The following is a 24,186-nucleotide window of genomic DNA, read 5'->3' on the forward strand; positions in this document are numbered from 1 at the left end:
ATTATTAATTATGACTAAAAGATAACCCTTTTTGAAATAGTTGAAGAATTTTTTTATCTAACAGAAACAGAAATTGATGACTGACAAAATGTTTCTGTAATCTAAAGCCATGTGTCGAAAATGATGACTTTGCAGGTGCTTCCAGTTACTTGTGCTAAGTGGCGCAACATCCATGTTAAAGACGGCCTCAAGATAAAAGTAAACATGTCTTCATCGCAGGCAGAAATCTCACGTTCACTTGCATAGAATTAGTTTGGGATAAAAAGGACTACATCTAGTCAAAATGTTAATGAAGCACTTGTGCAAACCAAAAATGAGTTTAGTACAATTTGCTTTGGATAAATGAGTTTGCTATTTGACCATGCAGATCAGCAATCTGACTTCATTACCCCCTGCAAACAGTTCATTACTGCTGCACTGAGACGGGGTTGGCTGAACAGATACTGTGGGCTGAAACGTTTCCTCTTCTTCCCTCTGTTTCCTTTTGAGTCTGTTTGTTTTATCACAGATGTTGGGATTTTTTTTTTCATCTTTCTTTCTCTTCATTTTACTGTCATATTATATTTTCATGTCTTTTTACAGCACATTGTGTTATAGATGATAGCAGACTCTCATGGTCTGGTGTAAAACCTACTAATTTGACTTCTTCGTTTGTAATCGTAACATCACTGAGTTGCAAGCATTGGTTCAATTCCTCCTCGTTATGTTAAAAAGCAATGCTTGAAAACTTATTTTTTTAAAATTAATTTCTGTTGTGTACGGCTCTACTCGATTTTCTAACCCCGTCATAAACATCTTACTTCATTACGCTTTCATTTGCTACAATCTCATATCATTCTCATCTTAAACTGATAGAAAACCACCCAAGAAACTGAAACGCCGCGCATTCAGCCCGGTATCACTGCAAAGCGTGAAATAAACACGCACGTCCACCACATCAAAAACGTGAGATAGCTACGCTTGGTGCTGTCAAGGCGTGAAAGTTACACGCATTACTGTAGGGAAAGAAAAATTAAACCTCCTGCCTGATTTACAGGAAAATTAAACTTTTTACAAATAAGCAAATGGGTGGGTTTAGTGATCTTGGTCACATGATTCCCGCATCACATGACAATTACGTAGTCGTAAATTTCACGCTTACAACGCGTGACTATTTCACATTTTTGCCGCGGTGGCTGGGCATGTCTATTTCACGCTTTTGCCTTGATAACGGGTTGCAACATTTCCACCTGAACAGCGATATCGCTAATTTCATATCTTCCATATGTTTACAGTTTCATCCTGAAACCGAGGACGAATCAATGTGTTCATTGATTTGAAAACAAACTTCTCTTCGGCTCATTCTGTCACAGTAATAATTAAAATACATGTCGCAGGTCTAAAACTCTCACCGTCATCATGCCGTGACAGCACAGAAATACCTCATTTTACACCTCCTTTCCTTTCCTTTCCTTTCCTTTCCTTTCCTTTCCTTTCCTTTCCTTTCCTTTCTACCACTGTGTTTCTCATCCAACCAGGTCGCCCACCTCCTGCCATCAGGAAGGTTTTAAAGGAATCAGGGCGTAGAGGCAAGGCACCTTATCTGCTACTAACCCCTCAGACCAGAAGCTTTTCCCTAAAGACGCTTATAAAAAACAAACTACTAATTACGTAACATTGACTGCTAATATCGGCCATCAATGTTGCAAAGTCCTGTGGAGCTGCTTTCTGTTTGGTACCATCGTCATGCTTGATATCGATACGATTAAAGGTGTTTGGATGTAGAGTCGTGTTATGAAGAGTAGATGTGTGTTATATTATGTTTACCTTCTTTTTTTTTTTCCTATTTATTGTCTGCATATTTCTGTGTCAAAAAAACGGGTTCAAATATTGCAAAAAACAAAACAACCAACAAGAGTATTTTTTGAATATTTGAACTTCAGATGAGCTTGATTTGATTCACGGCAAACGTCAGTGTTTTCAGATATTCGATCTACAAGCTGAGATGAATCGAGCTCTTCTGTCTCGGTACTTAAAATGCAGCTTGCTGTATTTGTTTTGCTGCATTTCTGCGCTTCTTATATTTCCCAAAGAATATTTTTGCTCGTATTTGGTGTGGATCTGGTTGCATTTCAGGATTTAAGCAAAACTCATTTGTGTGCAGGTAAAATTCAAAATTAATTTTATGTTTTCTGTCTTGCAAACAAGTGCACATTAAAGGACAGGTCGTCTCTTAGAAAGCTCCCTGCACCGTCTCTGATTGAATATTGGTTTTAATGTTAGCGTAACGTTAACATTTACGTATAAATTTTGAGATTCTATTTGAAAGCAAAAATCCGATTGAACTTTAAAAGGAAAAAATTTGATTAAACGCACAAATGATAACTTGATGAAAAAAAAGTAAAATCCTTTTTGCACAGCAATATGCTCTATTGAAGGCCATGTTTGGTGGTTAAACTGGAAGGTGGGTTACTCTTGGTCCTGTAATCAATACTTGAAATACAGATTTTGAGATGTAGTCCCATCCCAGTTTAACCCCTTGCTACAGAGTCCACGTTTTCTGACATTTCCTCGGTCGAGATGAATGAGAGCTTCGAGGAAATGTAAAAAGTACTGAAATTGGATTTGTTTGGCTGTGGTCAAGAAAAAACAAACAAAAACAAACAGGAAAACGACTTCGGTCACACTGACCAAAGAGAGACCGTAAACCACATGGTGTGTTTGTGCTCGCGCTCCGCCAGGAGGCCTCGCCAAGATCGGCGCCGACCCCATGAAGGCGGTGAACGATGCCGTGGAGGAATCGACGAACGTGATCGGTCTGATATTCAAATTCACTGCCAGTCTGATCGCTCCCGAGGAAGACGAAGGTACGCTCGGTCCGAGAACGCTGAGCATTTCGTAAAACTCGAAGCTCTTCGCTCACTTCTTCTGTCCTCTTCTCTAGGAAATCTATACGCAGTGAGGAAAAAAGGTTCGTACTCTCGACTTCCCGTTTCCGGCTGCAGAATGAGAAACGAAAAAAAAAAGCCTCGCCGTCTGCTTCGTGAACTTCTTGTTCACGCCGCGCTGCATTACGTGTGCTGTTTTTTTTTTTTTACGTTGTTTCTTTCTTTGTTTTTATACTGTATTTGAGAAGAAGTCATTTCGGCTGTCTGTGCATGAAAAATCTAAATTTACAGTGAACGGCACACGTACTGCAATTTCTTTTGAGATGACTTTATGAGGCCGAAGTCTGATAGTGAACATTAATCAGTAGTTAAAAATGCATAAGATGGATAATCAGTCCCTCCAGGAAATCCTGCGATCCCAATAATTAACGCAAAATTCGCAAACTCCGCAATATTTGCGGGAGCATTTGTCCGATTTTTATTCGCCTAAAAATCAAATATTTTTGATCGCAACAATCACAAAATCCTGGAGCGACTGGATAACGATGCCATTGTGATTTTTTTGTATTTTTAACCCTCGTGTTGTCCTCGGGTCAAAATGACCCGCGGCTGTGTTCAACCAAGTTCTATTTCATTTTCATATTTTTTGGGATCATTGGTGACGAGGAGGCTGTGAGGGTTTCTTTAAAGAATGATCACCAATGATCCCCCAAAAAAATATAAAAATATAGAAATAAAATAGAACTTGGTTGAACACAGCTGCGGGTCATTTTGACCCGAGGACAACAGGAGGGTTAAAATGGACTTTATTAGACTGAAATGAATCCAGGTGACAACATGTCAGTTGATAGACTTGATTATCGTGGTGGCAAATTCAAGCTGACTTCATCTATGAACCGTCTCAAAGAGTTACGATGGTTGGAAGAGCAGCAGGAGGAGGAGGAGGAGGAGGAAGTGGAGGTGAAGCGTAAGAAAGCCAAAGGTATTCGATTACTTCATTTCTGGGATTGGGAACATTAATCCAACAGATAACGACAGACTGACATCAGACTAACGGGAGGCAGTAAAACCGGTGTGGTATTTCTCATTATTATTATTAGCAGCAGGTTGTGTGTTGTTCAAACTAACTTCCTGTTCTAACCGCGGCCACCGAGCTTTTACACTTCTACTACAACGGTGTGTGAATGTGTGTGTGTCCAAATCGAAGCACGCTTCCTCCAGTTGAAACTCTATTTGTTGTTGTTGTTGTTGTTGTTGTTGTTATCTTGATCATTTGTTCGTCTTTCCATGCTCCAGGGGAATTTCTACCATCACGAAGTCAAGGTCGGTGCCTCTCGTTTACTTTCTTCTACCGGATAATTCTTTCTTATTTTATCTGTGATTATTGTTTATTATTTTTCATTATTATTTGTACTCCAGGACCTCAATGTGTTTTAATAAGAAATGTAGTCTCCATCAGTTATGTTCAGTCATTAACAGTAACCGTTCTGCTGTTTCAGTTTTGATTAAAGATTATTCCAAGAGAGAGGGCGGCCATGTTTTAATTTCAATTTCCTCTTTTAAAGAATAGAAATGCTGCAAAAATTAAATTAATTAATTAATTAATTAATTAATTAAAGCAAGCACGGTGTGTTTGTTGCAGTTATAGGGATGCAAGCAACGCTGAAAGCACCGGTGGCTGAAGTTGTGGAGGAGGAGGAGGAGGAGGAGGGAGAAGAGGGAGATGAAGTGGAGGCCGCTGAGGAGGAGAAGGAGGAAGAGGAGGAGGAGGAGGAGGAGGCGTACGCAGAAGAGGAAGAACAACCAGAGGAGGAGGAGGAAGAAGAGGAGTATGAGGAGGAGTACGCAGAGTATTATGACGAGGAAGAGTATGAGGAGGAGGAGGAAGAGTATGAGGAGGGAGAGGAGGAGGAGGAGGAAGAGGAGGAGGCAGTAGGAGTTGAGGAAGAGGGGGATGAAGAGGAGGAGGAAGAAGAAGAGGAGGAGGAGGCAGCAGGAGTTGAGGATGAAGAGGAGGAGGAGGAGGAAGAGGGAGTTGAAGCAGCTGCTGAGGCAACGCAAGACGAAGACGAGGAAGATGAGGAAGAAACAATATCAGCTGCACCAGATATTGATGATGATGATGATGACGAACTGAAGGAGGAGGCAGCAGAGGTAGAGGTGGACAAAGAAGATGATGACGATGATGAAGAGGAGGAGGAAGAGAAGGCAGATGCTCCTGATGAAGATGATGATGAAGAGCCTGCTGAGGAACCTGTGGCTGCTGATGCTGAGGATGAGGATGAGGATGATGAGGATGAAGAAGTTTCTCCTGAACCTATCTCCACCTCTGAGGATGAAGAGTCGGCCGTGTCTCCCGACTCTGAATCTGACGCGCCCGTCGCCCTCGACGACAGCGATGAAGACGGGCCTCTGCGTGATGAAGACCATGACAAAGATGAAGGCGACGAAGATGAAAGCAGTGACGATGCGTTCACTGACTCCTCGGATGTCGCAGAATCAGCACTTCTCTCCAGCGAGGAGGAGGAGGAGGACGACGACGATGAAGATGATGAAGATGACAGATTGGCTGAGGGTGTTGCGACATCGGACAGCGATGATGTCATGGCGGAAGACCTCGACGATGACTTGGATCTTGATCTTCCTCCTATCGCAGCTGCTATTGAGGATGAGGAAGATGATGATGATAAACCAGCAGAGGAGGAAGACCTTTCTCTTCTACCTGCTGTCGAAGACGACGAAGACCTGGAGGAAGAAATAAAAGCTGCCGAGGATGACGATGATGATGATGATGACGATCTGGACCAATCAGACGAGGCCATCTCTGTTGGGTCCTCTGAACACTTTGCGGACGATGAAGATGATGAGGAAGATGATGAGGACCAAGATCTTAAAGACGACGACTTTGACGGCGACCTTGACGAGGGCGTCCCCGTTGACCTCAAGGAAGCCGAGGACGAGGTACCCGATGATGTCATCGAAGATGACGATGACAAAGAGGAAGAGGACGACGTTCCTCCCTATGCGAGCACAGACAGCGGAGTCCTGGGCGATGAAGATGATGACGATGTTGCTCTGAAAATAGATGACGAGAACATCTTAAGCGATGACATCTCCTACGACACGACTGATGATGATGACGATGACGATGATGATGATGATGATGAAGATGTTGACACGAGCTCATTTGAGTTTGCCTTCGATGAGGAAGAGGAAAAAGAAACATTTGCCGACGCCGGTAAAGATGAAGATGAACTCAAGGACGAAGTCACATCGGAGTCCTTAGCGAGCGAGGAAGACGAGGATGAAGATGAGGAAGATGATGAGGATGAAGATGGTGACGACGCTGATGACATCTTGCTGGCAGGTACCGAAGCGGGGCATCTTTTTTTTTTTTTTTTTTTTTTCCCCATTTCATTTTCAAAGTCGAATCAAAGCAGCCGCAGAGAGGACCTCGATTCTGATTGGCCGGCAGGCGTCCGACCCAAAGATGATGTCATCAGTTGAGAGTGTCAATTTTAAATCAACTTCACATCAGCAAATAATGAGAATAAATGTGTGTCTGTGTTCGAAGCTCTCGCTGCAGAGGCGCTCGCTGTCCAGCGGGAGGCGACAAAGACCAAGGCAGACGACGACGAAGAGGAGGGAGACGAGCTCAGCTCAGAGGCCGGTGACGAAGAGGAGGCCGAGGAGGCAGAACAAACCGGTGGGTAAACGCACAGTCGTCGTTTCCACGCTGTTAAAACTGCCGAGTCATTCTTCAACGTGAGCCGAGTTACACACTTTTGTAGGTTTTTCTTTTGAGCTCAAATCAACACTGCGGATGAATTGTTATTGTTTTTATGACGAGTACAGAGACACCGATGATGTCATGACAGACTACGCTCCGATGTCAAAGCAGCTTAAGAGTGTTTACGAAAGCCAAACGATGTTTAATGAAGTCGCTAATGGGAATTAGCGCGTGATATTTCAGCCGTGGCACGGAGCTCAGTGAAGCTCACAGAGAACGAGCAGAACAAACCCGAAGGGAAGCCGGACGTAAACCAGAGTTTAAAAGGTCAAAGGTCAAAGGTCACCGTGACCTCACACCGATGCCCAGTGTAGCGAGAGCGATATCTTTGAGGGGAATTTTTGTTTTTTCTTCAAACGCGAAGTCAGACCGGAGGGATGAACGGTTTGGATTTTAGGGGGTCAAAGCGGCGCAGCTCGACGAGCTCCGTTGACCCGTCGCCGTCCGGACACCGAATCAAGACGGTTCGCCTCTTTCGCCTCCAGACGCCGTCCGGCCCGCCGACGCGGAGGACGACGACGACGACGACGACGACGGGGGAGGAGGAGGAGGAGGAGGCGGAGCGCGATCGGCCGAGCCTCGGCTCTCCGTGGACGAACCCGAAGACGAGCAAGAGGAGTTCGACGAAGAGGGGGACGACGGCGACGAGCGGAAGGCGACGGCGGACGTGATGAAACCTGTGGACGAGCCGGAGGAGGGAGCGCCGGCGACCGAACCCGCAGGTGCAGCGCCGGGACGACGGCATCGAACGCTCGCTGACGTGCTCATTGTTTTTGTAAGCGTCGCTTCAACGTTACGCTTTTTATGATTTCAGTGTGTCCCTGCATGCACTCGGCGAAGACCAAAGACGCCAAGCCCGCGGACGCTAAAGGTTTGTGCCCCGCTTGTAATGTCACGTAACGGACGTTATTGTTGCGTTTCTATTTTTTACTTTTAGGTTTACGACCAGCAACCGATGAGCGGTACGTATGTTCGGTGTACTGACGCGCGCGTGGAGCAGCGGTATCTAAGCAGCCCCTCGATACGTGCGTATTGACCATATTTGGACGAACCTGAGGCCACTACGCCCCGCCCACCTCCAACAGACACGCCCCCCTCCCACCCGACAAACATACCGCTTTTTTTAAGGCCTAAAATCCAAATTCACAACGGGATTGTTTTCAGATGGATCGCCGGAAAAACTCGTTTTTATTGACTTCGTATTTCATTAAGAGAGAAGTTGAATGGGAGTCTACGGAGCCGGAGGCTTTTTGTAGCCGACCTCTAGTGGCGCTCGGTGGTATTGCGGTTTAAGGCACATCGGCCTCATTTTTTTCAGACCCGGAAGTTACGTCCATTTTTCTATACAGACTACGATTGCATTTACCGGTGTCCAATCATATCGTATCCAGAGAGTTCGATTAAATTGCGTTTAAAACTCGCTGCTAAAGCTGGAATATAAACGTCAATATAATATAATAGATGAAGATTCGTATGTCGTGGAATTACGTCACCGCCACAAGTGTGTGTCGGAGTTTCAGCCTCCATTTTGTAGCTGCTGTACGTCTTTGATCTGACGTTTGTGTGTGGTTTTTTTTTAGTTGCTCCCAGGAGGGTGTCCGCTGTGAGACGGAAAAAAGGTAACGATTAAAAAAAAAATTTAAATAAATAAATTGGGATCCCCCATTAATGCCACCAGAAAGAACTCAGAATAAAAAAATATATTTCTTAGTTAAAGAAGTAGATGTGTTGGACTGAAGGCTGGATTGGGGGGGTGAATTTGTACGTATATAAGTAGTAGTAACTTTATTCACACGTTGTGATGCACGGCCAAGTCAATTTACTTTCATTTGTTTCGTATTCCTTTGTGTTCATTGTTACTATTTTCTATTCCAAGAGAGGGAACCTGTAAAAACAGACGACAAGTCCAAAAGGAAAGGTAACGTTGATTACCGTCTTCATATCACCTCCGTCTCGCAAACGATACGTGTTTCATGATCGTTTGTCTTCATTGTGACGTCATAAACAACAGCTAACGTTGATGCGTTTTTATTCAGCTCTTCCCAGAATTGCGATTCTGGAGCCGAAATTCCGGAAGATCAGGAGAATTCCCGCCACTCTCAGAGGTACCGAGATTTATTTCAGGCAGTTAACGGTCCTGAGTTTGAAAAAGTGTGTCGTGAGCGGTGCACCTTTTTCACAACTTCATCATGAATTTAAATTGATGGTATCTGTGTTTAAATTCCCCAAAAAAGCCAAGAGAGAGGAAAAGACCAAGATTAAAACAGGTAAGTCTGCCGCTAATAACTCGCCATTATTGCGTCATAATGGAAATTATAAATCTGCAGCTAGAGTCCGATTGTTTTTTCTTTATTTTACAGAGACCAAAAAACAAGAACAGGTCGTAGAATCTGAGCAAGAAGGTAGAAAAACCTTTAGAAACTTTGAAGCGCTTTTATAATCAAAGTTGATCAGAAAAAAACGTTAAAATACGCCGAATTTAGTTTGTACGCCAACATGCTTACACGAAACGTACGCAAATAAACACTAACGTTTTTTGGTTTCATTGCAGTTGGGCCCTGCAGACCGGCACCAGTCTACTGCCCGTCCCCACCTGGCTGGTACGGTGAGTAACAAAATATTCAGGGTTCCTACGGGTCAGGGAATTTCAGAGAATTTTAAAAACTCTTTTTCCAGACAGGGAATTTGCTCATTTTTTTAGGCCGAGTCATTGAATATCGGGGAATTTTGTTTGCATGTTTAAATTTTAGTTGCCATTTATCATTTCTTACTTTCCATGTAAGTAGTTATGAGGTTAGTTAGCCAGTTATTACCAGTGGGCATGTTTGGTAGTGTTAGTGGTCCAAGTTCTGAGCGATCATATTTTGGCGGGCGGTGGATCTGACTCGATCTGGTTGGGAAACCCGAGAATGCTACGTCCCGCCCACCGATAGCTGTAACCTGACTGCACCACAGGCCTGTCAATCAAACAGACACACACCCCCAAAAACACAGTTTTTTTAAGGGCTATTTTCTAATTAATGACGGGATTATTTTCAAACGGACCACTGGAAAACGAATAAGAAGGAGCGACTTTAGCTAACACCACCGAGATAACGAGAATTTGATGAGGCTCGTTGAATGGGAGTCTATGGAGCCTCTGGTGGCACTCGGTGGTATTGCAGCTGAAGGCACTTCCGCATCGACCTCGTTTTTCAGACCCTGAAGCTACGAACACTTTTATATACAGTCAAAGATTTCAAAATGTATTTCATTTCTTTCAACAACGGCACAAACAGAAGGGCATGTGGCAACTGAAATGTGTCTATTTTTTGTCCGGTCAGCACAAAGGCAGCATGTTTTTCTGTTCATTATATGTCATGAAATTTCAACCTTTTAAGTCAGCGAATAGTCAGGGAATTTGACATTTGACTTGGAGTTGGAACTGAAATACTCATTGTCTGCTTCAGATATGCTAATCTCTATTAAATGCCAATTTTATATCTTTCAGTTCATCACGTAGTCACGGACAATCCGTACCCTCCTCCCACCATGCCGGGTATTTACCCTGTTTTCTTATCAGCTATATGTTTTTCCAACAGTGCGATCAGACTTTATTTTTTCTTTTGCTGAAAGATTAAAAAAAACAACAACAAAAAAACCCCATGGCTTTCTTCTCCTCAGCTCCGTCTGCTCCCGTTCTGACCGCCCACCCCGTCCATCCCGGAGCGCCACCGCCGCAGCCTCTTTACCAACAACCTCCCCCCCTGCCGATGCAGCCGCTCTACGCGCACTATCAACCGTATCCGCCGCCGGTGCCGGCTCCTCCGGTGCAGCCGGAGGCCCCCGAACAAGAGGCTCCCGTTCAGCCCGAGGGCCCCACTCCAGCTGTTGAAGCTCAGCCAGCTGTTGAAGCTCAGCCAGCTGCAGCTCCAGTTCAGGGTGAGCGGTTCAAAACTTATCCGTGCCAAAAATCAATATTGAACTAAAACCAGATGAAAACTTTCTGAAGCCACAATACCGCGGTCTGTTTTTTATTTGGAATATTTTCATGTCAAATAACAGGATAAAGAATAAACTGTCAAAGAAATTACTTTTATGCACCTGAGAGATCAAAGTCACGTAAAAACACTTTGAATTTGACCAATTAACAAAAAAACTGTTGTTTTCTAAACAGCCTTTTGATGAAATTTCTCTCCGGTATACTAAACATTTGGATGAAATAAAAAACAAAAACAATAAATAAGTAAGTAAAGTAAGTAAGTAAATTAAAATTGTCATCTTGAAAATGTTCCTTTGAATTTTTTTTAAATTTTTTTTAGCGTCCTGAGCTGTGAGATATCTTTGGAAAGCTAATATTGTTTTGATTCCTTTAATATGAACCTTTTCAGCCTATAATCGCCACAGCAGGTTCAGTCAACAGTTTTTGTCAAACCACCACCGAACAAACAAACGATTACGGAAGCTAACTCACCAGTGAAGCCTCAAGAGTCCAGCCAGGATCCAGAAAAGTCCGACGACAGCAGTCTGGTTAAGTTAGAAAAAAAAGTTCGGGCAGAAATTTAAAAAATAAAACTTCTACTTTACTGTGTTGAGACTTCTGTAACTCAACGCTAGTATCGCTTACAGTCATTTTAACCTGAGGCTTGAACTACAAAGTGGTTCGAGAACAGCTTTTGTTTTACTTTGGTGATCCTTGATGAGGCGTTTTTCACGTTTTTTTACTAAAATGTTAATGGTTTAAAAATGATATTACCAACGTAATCCTGGGAAACTTTATGAAAATACATTTATTTAAGCGACTGAATATGACTAAATAATTAAGAGTGTAAATATTTACAAAGAATTAAATACTGCTCTGCAAGACAAATATTACAAAATATTTTGAACTCTTTGTCCTTTAAGAACCAGAGACCGTTGAGGAAGAAGTGAAGGCTGCCTCCAGCAAGAAAGGTACAAACCATTTAATAACTCATATGCATGATTTTTTTTCCTTCTCTTAATTAGAGCCATAAACAATAACCAATATCTTCTCTACCTTTAGCTGCAAAGAAGAAACCGAAGGCTGCTGAGTCAGAGAAAGGTACTGTATGCTTCTCCGGATCCACTAAACGCCTCATTTGCCAGCTAATTGTAATATTTCCCTTTTAACGACCAACAGCAGCAGCACATAACAGTGATGTACGACGACACAATGTGCTATATGAACGCATTCATTAAAGAAAATTAACTGTGAAAGGCCATTTTATTGCAATTATCCCTTCAGAGCCGGCGGCGGCCAAAGAGAAAACAAAGAAAGGTAATTCATATTTACAGTCAGTTCGTTTGGTGTTTTCACAACCGTACGCTTGAGCGTTGCTATGGCAATTTGAGCTTTCCTTTTATTGTGAAAGCACAGACAGATTCACACTCTTTAATATTAAAACAACATAATTCAACGCATTTCTTTGTTTGTATTGTAGAAGCTGCCGTTTCAAAAGACAAAACCAAAGCAGGCGCAGCAAAAAAAGGTGAACAGCCTCTTCTGCATTTTTATTCGCTGATGAATTTAAAACACATCTAAATGCATTCTGCTCTTATTGTGTTTGTTGCTTCAGAGCCGGCTGCAAAAAAAGAGAAAACCAAAACTCCAGCAGCGACCAAGAAAGGTAAAGAAAATGTACACGTTGAAAAAAAGACAAATAATGTTGAATAATGTTCAAATGGAACTCGTGAGTTCGTGGTTACAAACGCGAGGAGTCGTGGGCGTTCGGGTTTTGAAGTCGCGAAAACACCGTTGCTAGGCAACGGGAACGTGGACGTAGCCGCAGAGGCTAACAATTTAGCGAGCGTGCAGGAAATGGAAAAGGCACGGAGGAAAAACACGAGGCCGTTGGGAAGATGAACATGTTCCTCAGACGCAGGCTTTTATCTAAGTTACGAAGACAAACCCTACGTGACTAAAATTCAAATACATTAGCTCAACATCCAATCAAACACGAGCTCCCTCGACCTCTGACCTTTCTGTCAACGTCAGCCGACACGTCACAACTCGAAAAATCGAGGCTTCACGAAAATGTCGAGATCCGATGTCGTGAGCACCACAAGAGGGCGCCGTTCACGCGGACTCTTCTCGCGTACGCGGTGAACACGAGCGCATTTGAACGCAGCACAAGTTTGGTTGAACATTGCGTGCGAGTGGTTTCATTTTTGGTTGCCGTGTTTGTTTTGTGTAGAGCCGCCTGTAAAAGAGAAAAACAAAACGGCCGCAGCTCCCAAGAAAGGTACGGCATCGTTATCGTGGGCGTTCGAATTTGTAAACTCTACAAAAAAAAAAAATGAAATCCAATCAAACGACGCAGTCCTCTCTGGAGCGTGGGAGAAGCTAATCTTTCACGAAAGACAAACAAATCACTCAGGCCACTAATCACGGACTCTTTGCTCGTTGTGTCAGAGCCTGCAGCCGCACGACCGAAGAGGAAATCGGCCTCCGAGAAGACGGGTAGCAACACGCACGCCGACGCTCGCTCATTTGCATAAAGTCAATCACCCGTTGGTGTCAGTGACACGAGAGATGATTGGAAACTAATTGTGTTTTTTTGGATTCCTTTCAGAAGCGCCACCTGTCAGGAACAAAGTGAAGGCGAAGACGGGTAAAAAAAAAAAAACGCCGACCGTGCACGAGTTCGCTGAGAAATCAAATCTCGGGACTTGGTCGAAATCTTTCTCTTCATGCAGATTGCTCAACCAAAGTTGGATTAAAACGCCGGTTTAAGTCTTAATTTTTCCATTGGAACACATTCAGATCCGGGACCACGCGTGCAGCCGGTCAGACTGAGAACGAGGCTGGAAGATGCCAAGAGGGCAAACGCAACCTCTCCGGCCAGACAGCAGAAACCTGGACCAGGTCAGCTTCACGTTACTCTTTGCCGGACTCACATTAACCTGACATCTGCATTTAGAAACCCTGCAGCGCCTAACTTTTACATTTTATTTTCAGCCGAGACGAGATCAAAATTATCGGCGGAGAAGAAAAGTACGTTTATATTTTAATATTTGCACGTGTGCTCGAGCGTTTTGGTTTTGGATACTGGCGGTTTAAAGATACCGCACGAGAAACGAGTTTAATTCTGAGAATGAGGGTCAAATGGACATCAGTCAAAGAGAACGAGAAGGCACGGCGGTGGAGTTCTCAGAAAGACGCAAACGTCCATGTAAAACCCGCTTCGTCTCCACCGTCGTCGCCTCCAGAAGGAAATCGCACGTCTCGGGAAAGAGACGCGACTAAACGGGCCGTTTTACGCATATTTGGGGTTCTAAAATCAGCGACACGCCGGGCCGCGTTGGCGCCGAGAGGGGCGGATAATATCGCAAGAATATTTAATGTACGCGGAGTTATTTGGCAGGATGTAATAAAGGCTGTCTCGTCTCTTCACAGGCAAAACAGAGAAGGCCGGGAAGAAATCTGTCAAAGGTGTGGAGATATATATATATAAAAAAAAGAGTTAGAAAGTAATATGTGCTGTGAACATTTCACACTCATCAGCTCTTCTTCTCACGTTGACATTTTTTAGATAAAGAGAAAAAAACACCGCAAGCACGTAAGTATGAAAGTTAATATCCATCTGCCGGGATGATTTTTAACACCCGTTTAAAATCTAATGTGGACGGTTTTATTCATCCATCTTTTTTTTTAACATTTTTTTTTTTGATCTCACTCGGACTCAGTCAAGAGGTTTCATCGCTTCCGTTGACCGGTTGAGATTTCGGCGACGTTCAGACCGACAGCCCAAATAAGATTTTTTTTTTGGTCACATTCAAGGCGAAGCGGCAACCAGCAGTGACGTCGGCCGTCGGTTCGTGAACGGCCGTTACGGAGCCTCGAGTTCGGAGTTTGTCCGTCGCCGTCTTATTAGTTCGGATCGGTTTGGAGCAGGAAGTGACCATATTTGGACGAGCTGGGGGGCGGGGGGTGGGTGGGGGGGTTATTTATGATTATTTTCAGATGGACCTCCAAAAAACTAATAAGAAGGAGCGACTTTAGCTAACAAAACCAATTTTCTGAGACTAGTTGAATATGGGGGTCTATGGAGGCTTTTCGGCGCCAACCTCTAGTGGCACTCGGTGGTATTGCAGCTTAAATACGCATCGGCCTCAATTTTCAGAAGCTACGAACACTTTTATATACGTTCTGTGATCCAGATAAGATTTTTTTTTTTTTTACTATTTACTACTCGCCATTTGACTGAACTGATTAAACACGTTGAAGACTACGTAAATAAATTCGAAGGTGCTACTAACCGTTTGCATTTTCATGCTGTATCGCTTGTTGTTGATAGAGAACGGACCGACAGCGTCCCGTAATAAAGCCTGAGAGGTATTCAGTTAATTTTCCCACCGTTCCCCCCGCCGGGTCCATTCAATACGAAGAGACGCTCACTGTAATGACATCGTGAGTGATTTGACTTTAAAGCTGATCGGGACGAGATTAAGCTGCCTTGAATTTATTGAGGGGGGAGGGAGGGGGGGGGGAAGGAGGGGATTACAGCCTTTTCGGTGACACAACAATGATACTTAGCCGGATTGATTAAATCCATAAACCAAAACACATTAAATTAAAGGGTATAAGTGTTCTGTTCTTATTGAGTCACCCGGTGGGTTATCACCTCCCCCCCCCGCCACCCCCCATCACTCCGAGTGACTCCACACTTTCTTCATCTCCTGTTTCTGAGGTCCAAAAGTAAAGTTTAGAGGTTTCTTGCAGCGATTTAAAAAAATTTTTTTTTTTAAGTTGCTTAAAACATAAAAATGCAGAACAGGACAGCGTATTTAATGATGGGAGTTTTATTTCTCGAGACTTTACCAACCAGAATTTGTATGGTGTGTTTTAGTCATCGTAAAATTCCCAGTGAAGTCGACCACAGTTTTGTAGACAACGGTGAGAGAAATTGAACAGTTTCTAGAGAAACAGTTTAATGAAGGGCATTAAAACATTCCCTTTACAAGTCTGACAAATGTTGTTTGAATTCCTCTCACATTAATGAAAATATAAATCATTACAATATGTTCTTGTATTTTCTTACCAAAGAGGATAAAACGTCTGTTTTGACGTATTTAAAGCGGCAGTACGAGACTTTATAGATAGAAACGAACGCACTTCACGTTCAAACTTCCCTCAATCTCCAGACAAAACTTCTTCTGCAGCGTCATGCTAACCTGAATGACGGTAAATCTGGACTGCAGCTTTCTTTCAAATGTTAATCCAACCTGCCGAGTTCAAAGTTCGTCGCAGAGTTTATCAGGTTGATTAAAAAAAAAAAAAGAAGAGAATGTACAAAATTACTAATTAAAAAAACATTTCCTCATTTACGTATGAATTTGCATTCTATTTAACCAAAGTCACTTTTTCTTGCTAACTCAAATTAAAACTAAATCTACAAAGTTCATCAATCAACTAAATAAAGAAAGTATGACAAATCATTCAATTTTAAATGAATGCAGCACCGATTTGAACACTGCTGCTTCCTTGTCAATCTTCACTTGATGCTGGCAGCTCTTCCCACTCTGTGATTTCACTCCTCAGCTGTGCACCCACTTAGTGGCCCCACCGGAAACGGAGGCTGAAACCTTTTAGTTCCATAATGCTGACCCCCTTTTTCTTTTTTTTTTTGTTCCTGCTCGAGATGCATCTTGTGTTCAAGCCTTCAGTTTCAAATTCTTCTGTATTTGAGTTTTAACTCGACGGTTCAAATTCTGACAGTAAAACGAGTCATTTCGCAGGGCTTTTACTCATTTTCTTGATCTACAGTTTATCCACCATTTTTAGAGCCTCGAGGCTTCGGTGGAGCCTTCGGCGTAAAAGTTGCGTCGACAGCATTGTTGTAATTACACGAACTGGCAGATAGGGGGAGACAAAAGCTCCGCACCGCAGGTTTAAGAAAACGTTGTCCAATTTCTGTTGCACAATTCGCCAACTAATACGTTTTCTACGAGACGCACTTTAGTCTATAAAATAAATTTAGTGGCGTGCTATGAGCTGAAGAAAATGACAGTGATCATGTACATATGTGCTGTTCATCAGCTGTATTTAAACTCTCGGCTCCTTTACAACATTCATGTTCATTTACGTGCTTCTTAGTGGAAAATTGAAGTTTTTACCAAGTTTGCTATCATTGCGTAAAAATGACATTTGAATATAAGTTTTTTTTCCTAAATGTCAGGTGGAAAGTACAGAAGTCCAAAAAACATCTTGAATATCATGGTGATATTTGGTATTTTGCTTTCTGATAAAACAGACTTTGAATTTAGTCTTTAACGGGAGAATGAAACAGCAGAATAATAAATAATCACTGTGTTTGCTGAATGAAACCCACTCTGTCCTCTTCTTCCTCCTCACATGCATGTAGACACTCATCCTCTGTTTTCTTACTCTCCCACGTCTCAATTTGTATTTGGTTATTTTATTTTTTTTAAAGCAAAAGAGCCCCAGACTGAAGAAAACATCACAGAAAAGAAGAAATCAGGTAAGACATGCTGAAATTTAACATGCCATTCACATTTTATTGTCAGTGATGGATACATGAATTGACCAGAGGACTGCTACTCTTGTGTATTTTTTTTTTTTTTTTTAAACAATGTCATCATCGGTCATCGTCTTTGCTCTCTTCGCAGGCCAGAGATACTTCCAGTGCATCTACGTCCCGGGCAAAGGCGCCCAGTACCCTTTACGACCTTTCACCCCGGCCATGTCCCCCACCATGCTGTCCCCTGCCCTCCGGTCGATGTTGGAGCAGCAGAGAGCAGCCCGGTCGTCGGGGCAGTAGGACCCCGACACGCTGCGTCTCTGACGCCGCTGCATCTCCCAGACCAGCAGGGGGCGACGTCTGAATCTGTGGCAGATGTTTCAAATTCTAGAGGACGGCCACAGACAGACAGAGAAAAAACAAACTACTTTGTCTTTAATTTATTGATGTATTTATTAAGTGGTTGAGCTCCTCGGGGTCGCTGTTAATATTTCCCATTTTCCCCTCAGCTTACGCTTTTCTGTGGTTTTGTCTCCACTTCCTGTTGCTATCGTAGATTTAATTACGCTTATAATGTACATAATGCACTTTTTTTTTTTTTTTTTAATCTAGGATGGCATGAAGGGTCTCAACATTTTTTGCTTTCCTCTCCATGACACACTTTTTTTTTAAAAACTTTTAGTTTAAGGCAGGTGCCCTTATGATAACCAAAATGCTCAACAACAGACATTTTGTAAGTTTCAGGCATTTTTTTGAATTGGAAAAAAAAAACATGTTTATTCCAAAATGCCACAAAGAAAACACTTCTTCCAGATTATAATGTTATTAAATATCCGTTAAAATGGGCATCTAACCACATAAATAACTATTTTATTAATTGTTTTTTTGCTGCTCAGCTGCGTCTGCGATAGATTAGCATGCAAACGTTGGCCGCTGAAATCCCAGGAGCTCCCACGTTGATCCCAGCGGCATCCCTGTCACTGAACATCTGTCCTCCCTCGTCAACACGTCGGTGCGTTAGACGGCGCCATGGTCAACTTCTCACGTGTCATTTATGGTAAATTAAACGTACTTCTATTTTCAAAGTCTAAACAAAAAAAACGTGACGTTAAATTGAAATACTTACTACACTGTAAATGCAGTATATTATCTTAGATATTGATTGATCAGAAGTAACATTGTGTACCAATACATAGGGATAAAAAAAACAAAAACAGGTTTGTTTACGTCCAAAAGGCACTGAGAAGGCTCATAAAAAAACCTCTGAAAAGTAGAAATTAGAATAAAAGAGCAAGTTTTCACTGACGGATTTTTAAATCGGAGAAATTCAGTGTCAGCTTTGTCCTGTTTGCCTGAAATTCACATTTAAAAGAACCAGTTTATCTTTTGATGTTGCATCAATGTGGGAAATAACTTGATTTGAAAAATTCCTTAAAAGCCAAAGTTTATCTTTGTCTTAAAAACTAAGTTCAATCAAGTGTCATTTATTTACAGTCACATTACGTCCGTTTGTTTTGGACTCGTTCAGAGACAGGGAATCGGTGCAGGACAACTTTGATGTGGCCAACTCATGAGACGCTGTGATGTCCGCTGCAGTGAATGAATGTCCTTTGTGTGAAGCTTATTTTATCGAGCTCTTTTTTTCATTTACCTCAATCGTTCATAGCTAGCTCTGGTTTCGTACGTGAGCAACACAGCTGCCTCTTTTGGCGCTGAGAGGAAAAAAAAAAACTAAAACGGTTGCTGAGCGTTTACCAGCGAAAATGCTATCGTCGTCTTACTGAATGGAAACCCGATGTTAAAAAAAAAAAAAGAACCAAAAGGGGGTTTGAAGACCGCGTCGGCTTAATTCTGGGATACGACCCACACCGGCCCAGAGTCTGCTGCCGTCTTCGCCTTCGATCAACAGTTCATTCACTCTTAATAGTTCCTGATCTACTAGCTGATGTTTTTGCGTGCGTGTTTTTACGACCTATGTTAGCTTCGTCAGTTTTCACCTTCGAGCGCGACGCACTCGTACCGTCGCAGTTTTGACCTGCTAAGAACCTGTTAAACTGCCTTCTGGAACAGTTACTGACTGATGTTTGAGGTGCTAGTGAAGTGGGGCCAAACCGCCTTCGGGCCTGCGCTAACGAATCCTCGCCGTACCGCAGGTCTATCCACGACTGTTTCAGGATTACCCACAAAAAATCTTAACGTGTGTTCGGACAGGAAGGGAAGCAATTTTTTTTTTTTTTTTGAGGCAAATCTACTCTCGAGTTAAAAAAAAAAAAAATAAATAAAAAAATAAAAATCACTTTGGGCAGTGCAACCTAAAGGAAAGACGCATCTTCGGGTACTTGACTTCGCTCCAAGGAAAATAGCAACAGCTAAAACCTGTGGAGTTTGAGGCCACGAATTGCGCAACAAAGCGAAATTGCTTCCTATTTACCCCGAATGCCCCTTTTGAATCCACCGTGTGAATCCTGATTAGTCATGAAGTTTAATACACTGAACATGTGCAGGCTCCGATTTGTGAGTGTTGATCATGAAACGTGAGGCTGGTTGTAAACTCCGGGGTTTAGTTTGGCGGTTTTCTGAGGCGTAGCGCGATCTTTCGGCGGCCCTGCGGGGTTAAAGCGTGAACAGTCCTCATGTTTTGTTGCCAAAACGAGATCCGACAACCATTTTACGGAAGCTGCCATGCTGAGCGGAGGTTTTTGTCGGAGTGGCCTATAAAAAAACAAAAAAACCACACACACCTTAAAAACGTGCCGTTTACTTCAAGGTGTGAAAGATATATACATATATATTTTTTATGAATCATATTCCAGCGGGGAGATGCAGCAGAAGTCCGGTCGTGGTTCTGTTCTGTCCGCAGGCCTTGAATACAAAAGAAATGAACAGATAGCAACGACACCATAAATGCTGTTTTACTGCAACTATGATCTCACATGAAGAAAATCAAAACGATCTAGTCCCTCTGAAGTGTTTGATACGATTCATGTAAGCCCGGCGATGGAAAACGGACTTCAGCCTCGACTTCCGCATCATCCCTGATGACATGTTTTAATGTGTTTGGATGATAAAAGCAAGTGATCTCATGCACGCTGTTCTTTAAAAGCCACAGTGCGACATGTGCTTCCCGTACTCGTTATCACTGTGCTTCACACCGATGGCTCGCCGTCGTACTTTTTCTTTCATTCTTTGATTCTTCTTTGGTCAGTAGTTACCTGAAACCAGTCGCACGGAGACCGCGTCGTATTTATTCATCAGCATTATTATTGAGCAGAATAATTCTGTTCTGGGTTTCAAGGAGACGTTTTTTTTTCTAGACTTTATCCAGGATTTGAAGGCAGTTCATTCTCAAAAGAGAAAAAAAAAAAATCAATTCTCCGTCAATTCTCTTTGTTGTGAAACCTCTTCAAATTCCTTTTTTTAAATTTACAGCATAAATTTCTTATTGCCGCCACAAGTTCACCTGCTTCCTTACTAACCACTCGACCAACCAAACTGCTGACCGGTGCAGGTTCCCTGCTGAGTTTTTTTGACCACCGGCGGCGCTGAAGAGATATTTACTCGTGTTCTTTCAGCATGTGCACAAAAATGTACAAGCGAGCCGTGAGCACGAGGTCAAGCTGAACAACAATGCAAAATGTAAAGCGGACGCAAGCGTGACGGGAATTTATTTTGCTTTAATTAAAAGTATTACACCTCAGTCTGCTCCCGCCCTTTGGCGCAAACCAAAGTCCAACCAGACGTGGCCAATAGTTCACTCTGCTATGATGTACAAATCCACAACTGCGACCGCTGCATATATCCGAATACGAGTCTGAAACTACGGTGTCAAAAAGTTATTGTGCCGAGCTGAAACTTCCCATCTCAGCTCTTGTTTGAGAATTTACACGTGTATCCCGGACGTTTTCTGGTACCCTTGAATTGTGATATTTCTAGAGTGGCTTGTGTTTTGTCGCTCTTTAACTTTACAGCCATCTGCTGGATCTTAAGACGTTTTTTTTCTATCTTGCAATGTCAGCTCTCGTAAATACCGGAGCGTGACAATAATTTGCTGGTTTTCTAACCCTCTAAGGAGAATCTAAATGTCAGATTTGGGTTGTTTGGTTCTGTATCCGAAGTTTCCTTTTTGCTGCACAAGCTGCAGTTTCACGGTTTAATGTGTACATAATTTGTAAAAGGGTTTTTGTGTTCACTTTGTATTTTCTGAGTTCGACTCACTCACCAGTTGCCGTAAATGAGTTATCCTGACGTTGTTTTAGCAATCAAACCTGCAGTAACGGTCTGAAAATGTTGAAAGCTTTAAAGTCAGCGGATGAAATGGTGGGTTTGTTTTAATTGCACCAACAAGATTGAATTCAATTAAAGTTGTTTTTGAAGAAATGTGCATCCACGACAAACACAGTTTGAGGGTTTTTTTGGTTCTTTTGGAAGGACCACTTTTTTTTTGCTAATGATTTCTTATGTTTTATGCATGATAAGGTCATTTGAACAAAGACAGCAACACATTTTTGGAATTGTAATGTTCACAGTTGTGTTTCAGTTGCACACAAACATGACTCTCACTCAGATGCTGTACAAAGACTGTAGATATTAGTTTGTTGTATTTGTTGCACTCTGGAAACTTCATTAGGACACAGAAAGATAAAATAAATAGATAAATCCATACACTGGTTTGCTCTGAAAAATGTAATTTACTTCATTTAGAGAGACTATTTTTGTGTTTTAGTTCATCAGACTGTAATGAGGGGAGTGATTTTGAATTTGAATGTTTCCTGAAGGGAGAGTCTACCTGTTGTGTGAATTGTAGAGCAGAGGTGTATAATGTAATCACACGGTTTGACTCGGCCTCGTTTCAGTAGCCAATTAAATATCATCAGTGATGTTTCAGGCTGCAAAAAATGCTCCAAAAATCGGAGAATGTCTGTTGTGTAATATGCAGAAAAATTCACCACAATGCAGTTTTTGTGCCACAAGTTCAATAAATATTTGCTGATATTTTTAGGGGCATTTTCGGTGTCTCTCTTTGAGGTATCTGCAACAATTCATATGGACGATAATTCTCCCGTCCTCTCTACTGCGTCTACTCGGGAGGAAATTGACTCACCTTTACTTGTATGTCTTTAGCACTCGTGGTTTCTTTACGTACCATGATCCCGTGGAACTGAAATGACAATAAAGAAAGCCCTTAGGTTTTAGCTTGTACATATTAGCAAAAGCAACAATAGCTCCAGCTACAATATTAACAAATAGAGTTAATATAACAGTAAGCATCAAAAATATGGCTCATACACGTGGCAAAACAATACTTGTGAGCAATGTCACTTACTAGCAAAAGCTCCTCCGTGGCGTCACACCAACAGATGGAGAGGGATTCATCGGAAAGGCCGAAGCCACGCGTGCTAGCATAAGTGCTGGTGGCAGCACGGCTGACCAGTGTGCTCCCAGAAGTCACGTGACTTGAGCTCCACCAATGAGGACAGAGGAGGAATCTTTCTCTTAAAGGGCCCTTCTTTTACGACACAAGTAAGTGTGCGAATGGAGGTACGCATTTTGAGCCCCAGCCTTATTTCTAGGAAACGCATCCTGATTATTGATTCCCTGCAGATCCAGTTAAAATTGCCACTTCTCAAACTCCAATGAAACGCTGCATTATTATTATTATCGAAGCAAAGTTGCGAGAAAAGACACAAAAACAAGTGAAATGTGACCAGTGAGAAAAAAAAATCTCTGCGTGTCCATATTTATTTTTAATTATTTTACATAATGCATTTCAGCAAATTGTCTTTGAGGACATTTATACATTTAACACCTGCTAACTGAACAGCTTTTTGCTCCTATAATATACTGGCTTTCCATAATAACTTCACAATTCAGTTGTAGTTTGGTCTCCCTACAGCTCCTACTGTAACTATACAATCAAAGAACAGTGATATGAAAATCAAATAAATAAACTCCAAGCTATGCATTCATTTTCAGTAAATTATCAACCATTAAAAAAAAAAATGTCATTCAGTGTCCAACGGCTTCAAAGCACAAATACTCAATGGTAAGAAAGGATACGTTAGATTTCTGATGGAAGAAGTGGCTTTGGCTGAGATAAATCAAACATTAGTCAAAGTCCGTGAAGAAATGAACTTTGCTGGTCCAAGTCATTACAACGTCTGCAGTGAGTTCAATTCCAAGATGAAGCCTTATTGTGAAAAATAGCGCCTAAAAACTGATCAATAACTCAGATAAAGATGATCGAGTCGTTTACCTTTTCCATGACAGACATTATTTGCAGAGATTTCTTTCTTTTTTTTTGTTTTTTTTGTTTATCTCTTGACTTTGGAACAAAACTCTTCATGTGAACATTAAACTGATCTGTACAGTGCAGTTTCCGACAGTTTTACATAGCTATTAACTACGAAAACAAAATTAGGTAAATTAGCGCAGATTAGGTTGCCTGTCGAACTCAGAGGCACAGAAAAGCAGTGGATATTTATTGTACATCATTTAGTGTCAAATATTTGAACCAGATAAAAGCAAAAATTAAAAAAAAATGCATGTGTCCCATTTCTACAATAAACATTAACGTCCTCTTTTCTACAATCTGGGTTATGAACTCCGTCCTCGGATAAATGTCGCTCCAAGTGTGGAAGCTTCCGTATTTTCATGGTCAAATATGTTGGTCACCACACGGGGAGCCATCATGGAGGTCCACTGCAGACTTCCCAAAGTGAAGTTTGAAAACATTTTTAGTCAAGAGTGTCGAATCATACAGTTTTAAAACAGCACGCAAATTGAAATTGTTGCATCTGTATCCGCCAGAAAAAAAGTTCTTGGAAAATTTGTGAAACAAAACTGTTCAATGGAAACAGACCGGTGAATTAATTCTATGCAAATGAAGTACCTGATTTATGTGTCATTGAAGTTTCCATGGAGGTTTTGTCCGTATATTCAGATTGCATGTTTGAAAATAAAAACTTGATTTGCATCACGTCTTTGTTTTATCTTCTTTTTTTCTTCTTGTTTAATGGTTTTCACATGTAATCCCATGATTTCACATGTA

General features: G+C 42.0%; 1 protein-coding gene across 12 annotated transcripts in view; it reads left to right on the forward strand.

The window, feature by feature from the left end:
- The window catches only part of LOC138212129 (serine-aspartate repeat-containing protein I-like), a 29,291-nt gene extending 5,612 nt beyond the window's left edge, over window positions 1-23,679 (forward strand). The window contains exons 3-32 of one of the 12 annotated variants that reach the window (XM_069172383.1): window positions 1,518-1,568; window positions 2,721-2,846; window positions 2,924-2,950; window positions 4,164-4,190; window positions 4,510-6,234; window positions 6,442-6,573; window positions 7,143-7,379; window positions 7,472-7,528; window positions 8,238-8,276; window positions 8,534-8,575; window positions 8,694-8,762; window positions 8,892-8,924; window positions 9,018-9,059; window positions 9,209-9,262; window positions 10,148-10,195; window positions 10,321-10,578; window positions 11,542-11,589; window positions 11,681-11,719; window positions 11,903-11,935; window positions 12,099-12,146; window positions 12,234-12,284; window positions 12,852-12,899; window positions 13,070-13,117; window positions 13,230-13,268; window positions 13,421-13,522; window positions 13,616-13,651; window positions 14,054-14,089; window positions 14,190-14,216; window positions 17,091-17,138; window positions 17,287-23,679. In XM_069172383.1, the coding sequence (XP_069028484.1) occupies window positions 1,518-1,568; window positions 2,721-2,846; window positions 2,924-2,950; window positions 4,164-4,190; window positions 4,510-6,234; window positions 6,442-6,573; window positions 7,143-7,379; window positions 7,472-7,528; window positions 8,238-8,276; window positions 8,534-8,575; window positions 8,694-8,762; window positions 8,892-8,924; window positions 9,018-9,059; window positions 9,209-9,262; window positions 10,148-10,195; window positions 10,321-10,578; window positions 11,542-11,589; window positions 11,681-11,719; window positions 11,903-11,935; window positions 12,099-12,146; window positions 12,234-12,284; window positions 12,852-12,899; window positions 13,070-13,117; window positions 13,230-13,268; window positions 13,421-13,522; window positions 13,616-13,651; window positions 14,054-14,089; window positions 14,190-14,216; window positions 17,091-17,138; window positions 17,287-17,438 (3,722 nt within the window). In that variant the 3' untranslated portion in view covers window positions 17,439-23,679. Of the gene's footprint in view, window positions 1-1,517; window positions 1,569-2,720; window positions 2,847-2,923; window positions 2,951-4,163; window positions 4,191-4,509; window positions 6,235-6,441; window positions 6,574-7,142; window positions 7,380-7,471; window positions 7,529-8,237; window positions 8,277-8,533; window positions 8,576-8,693; window positions 8,763-8,891; window positions 8,925-9,017; window positions 9,060-9,208; window positions 9,263-10,147; window positions 10,196-10,320; window positions 10,579-11,541; window positions 11,590-11,680; window positions 11,720-11,902; window positions 11,936-12,098; window positions 12,147-12,231; window positions 12,285-12,851; window positions 12,900-13,069; window positions 13,118-13,229; window positions 13,269-13,420; window positions 13,523-13,615; window positions 13,652-14,053; window positions 14,090-14,189; window positions 14,217-17,090; window positions 17,139-17,286 lie in introns of all 12 variants that reach the window. The other 11 variants (XM_069172384.1, XM_069172385.1, XM_069172386.1 and 8 more) reach the window with 11 other exon arrangements.
- Window positions 23,680-24,186: the final 507 nt, after the last annotated feature.

This window comes from Embiotoca jacksoni, unplaced genomic scaffold (assembly GCF_022577435.1).
Source record: "Embiotoca jacksoni isolate LCO1_2020_lvr unplaced genomic scaffold, fEmbJac1.0.p SCAF_52, whole genome shotgun sequence".
Lineage (NCBI taxonomy): Eukaryota > Metazoa > Chordata > Actinopteri > Embiotocidae > Embiotoca > Embiotoca jacksoni.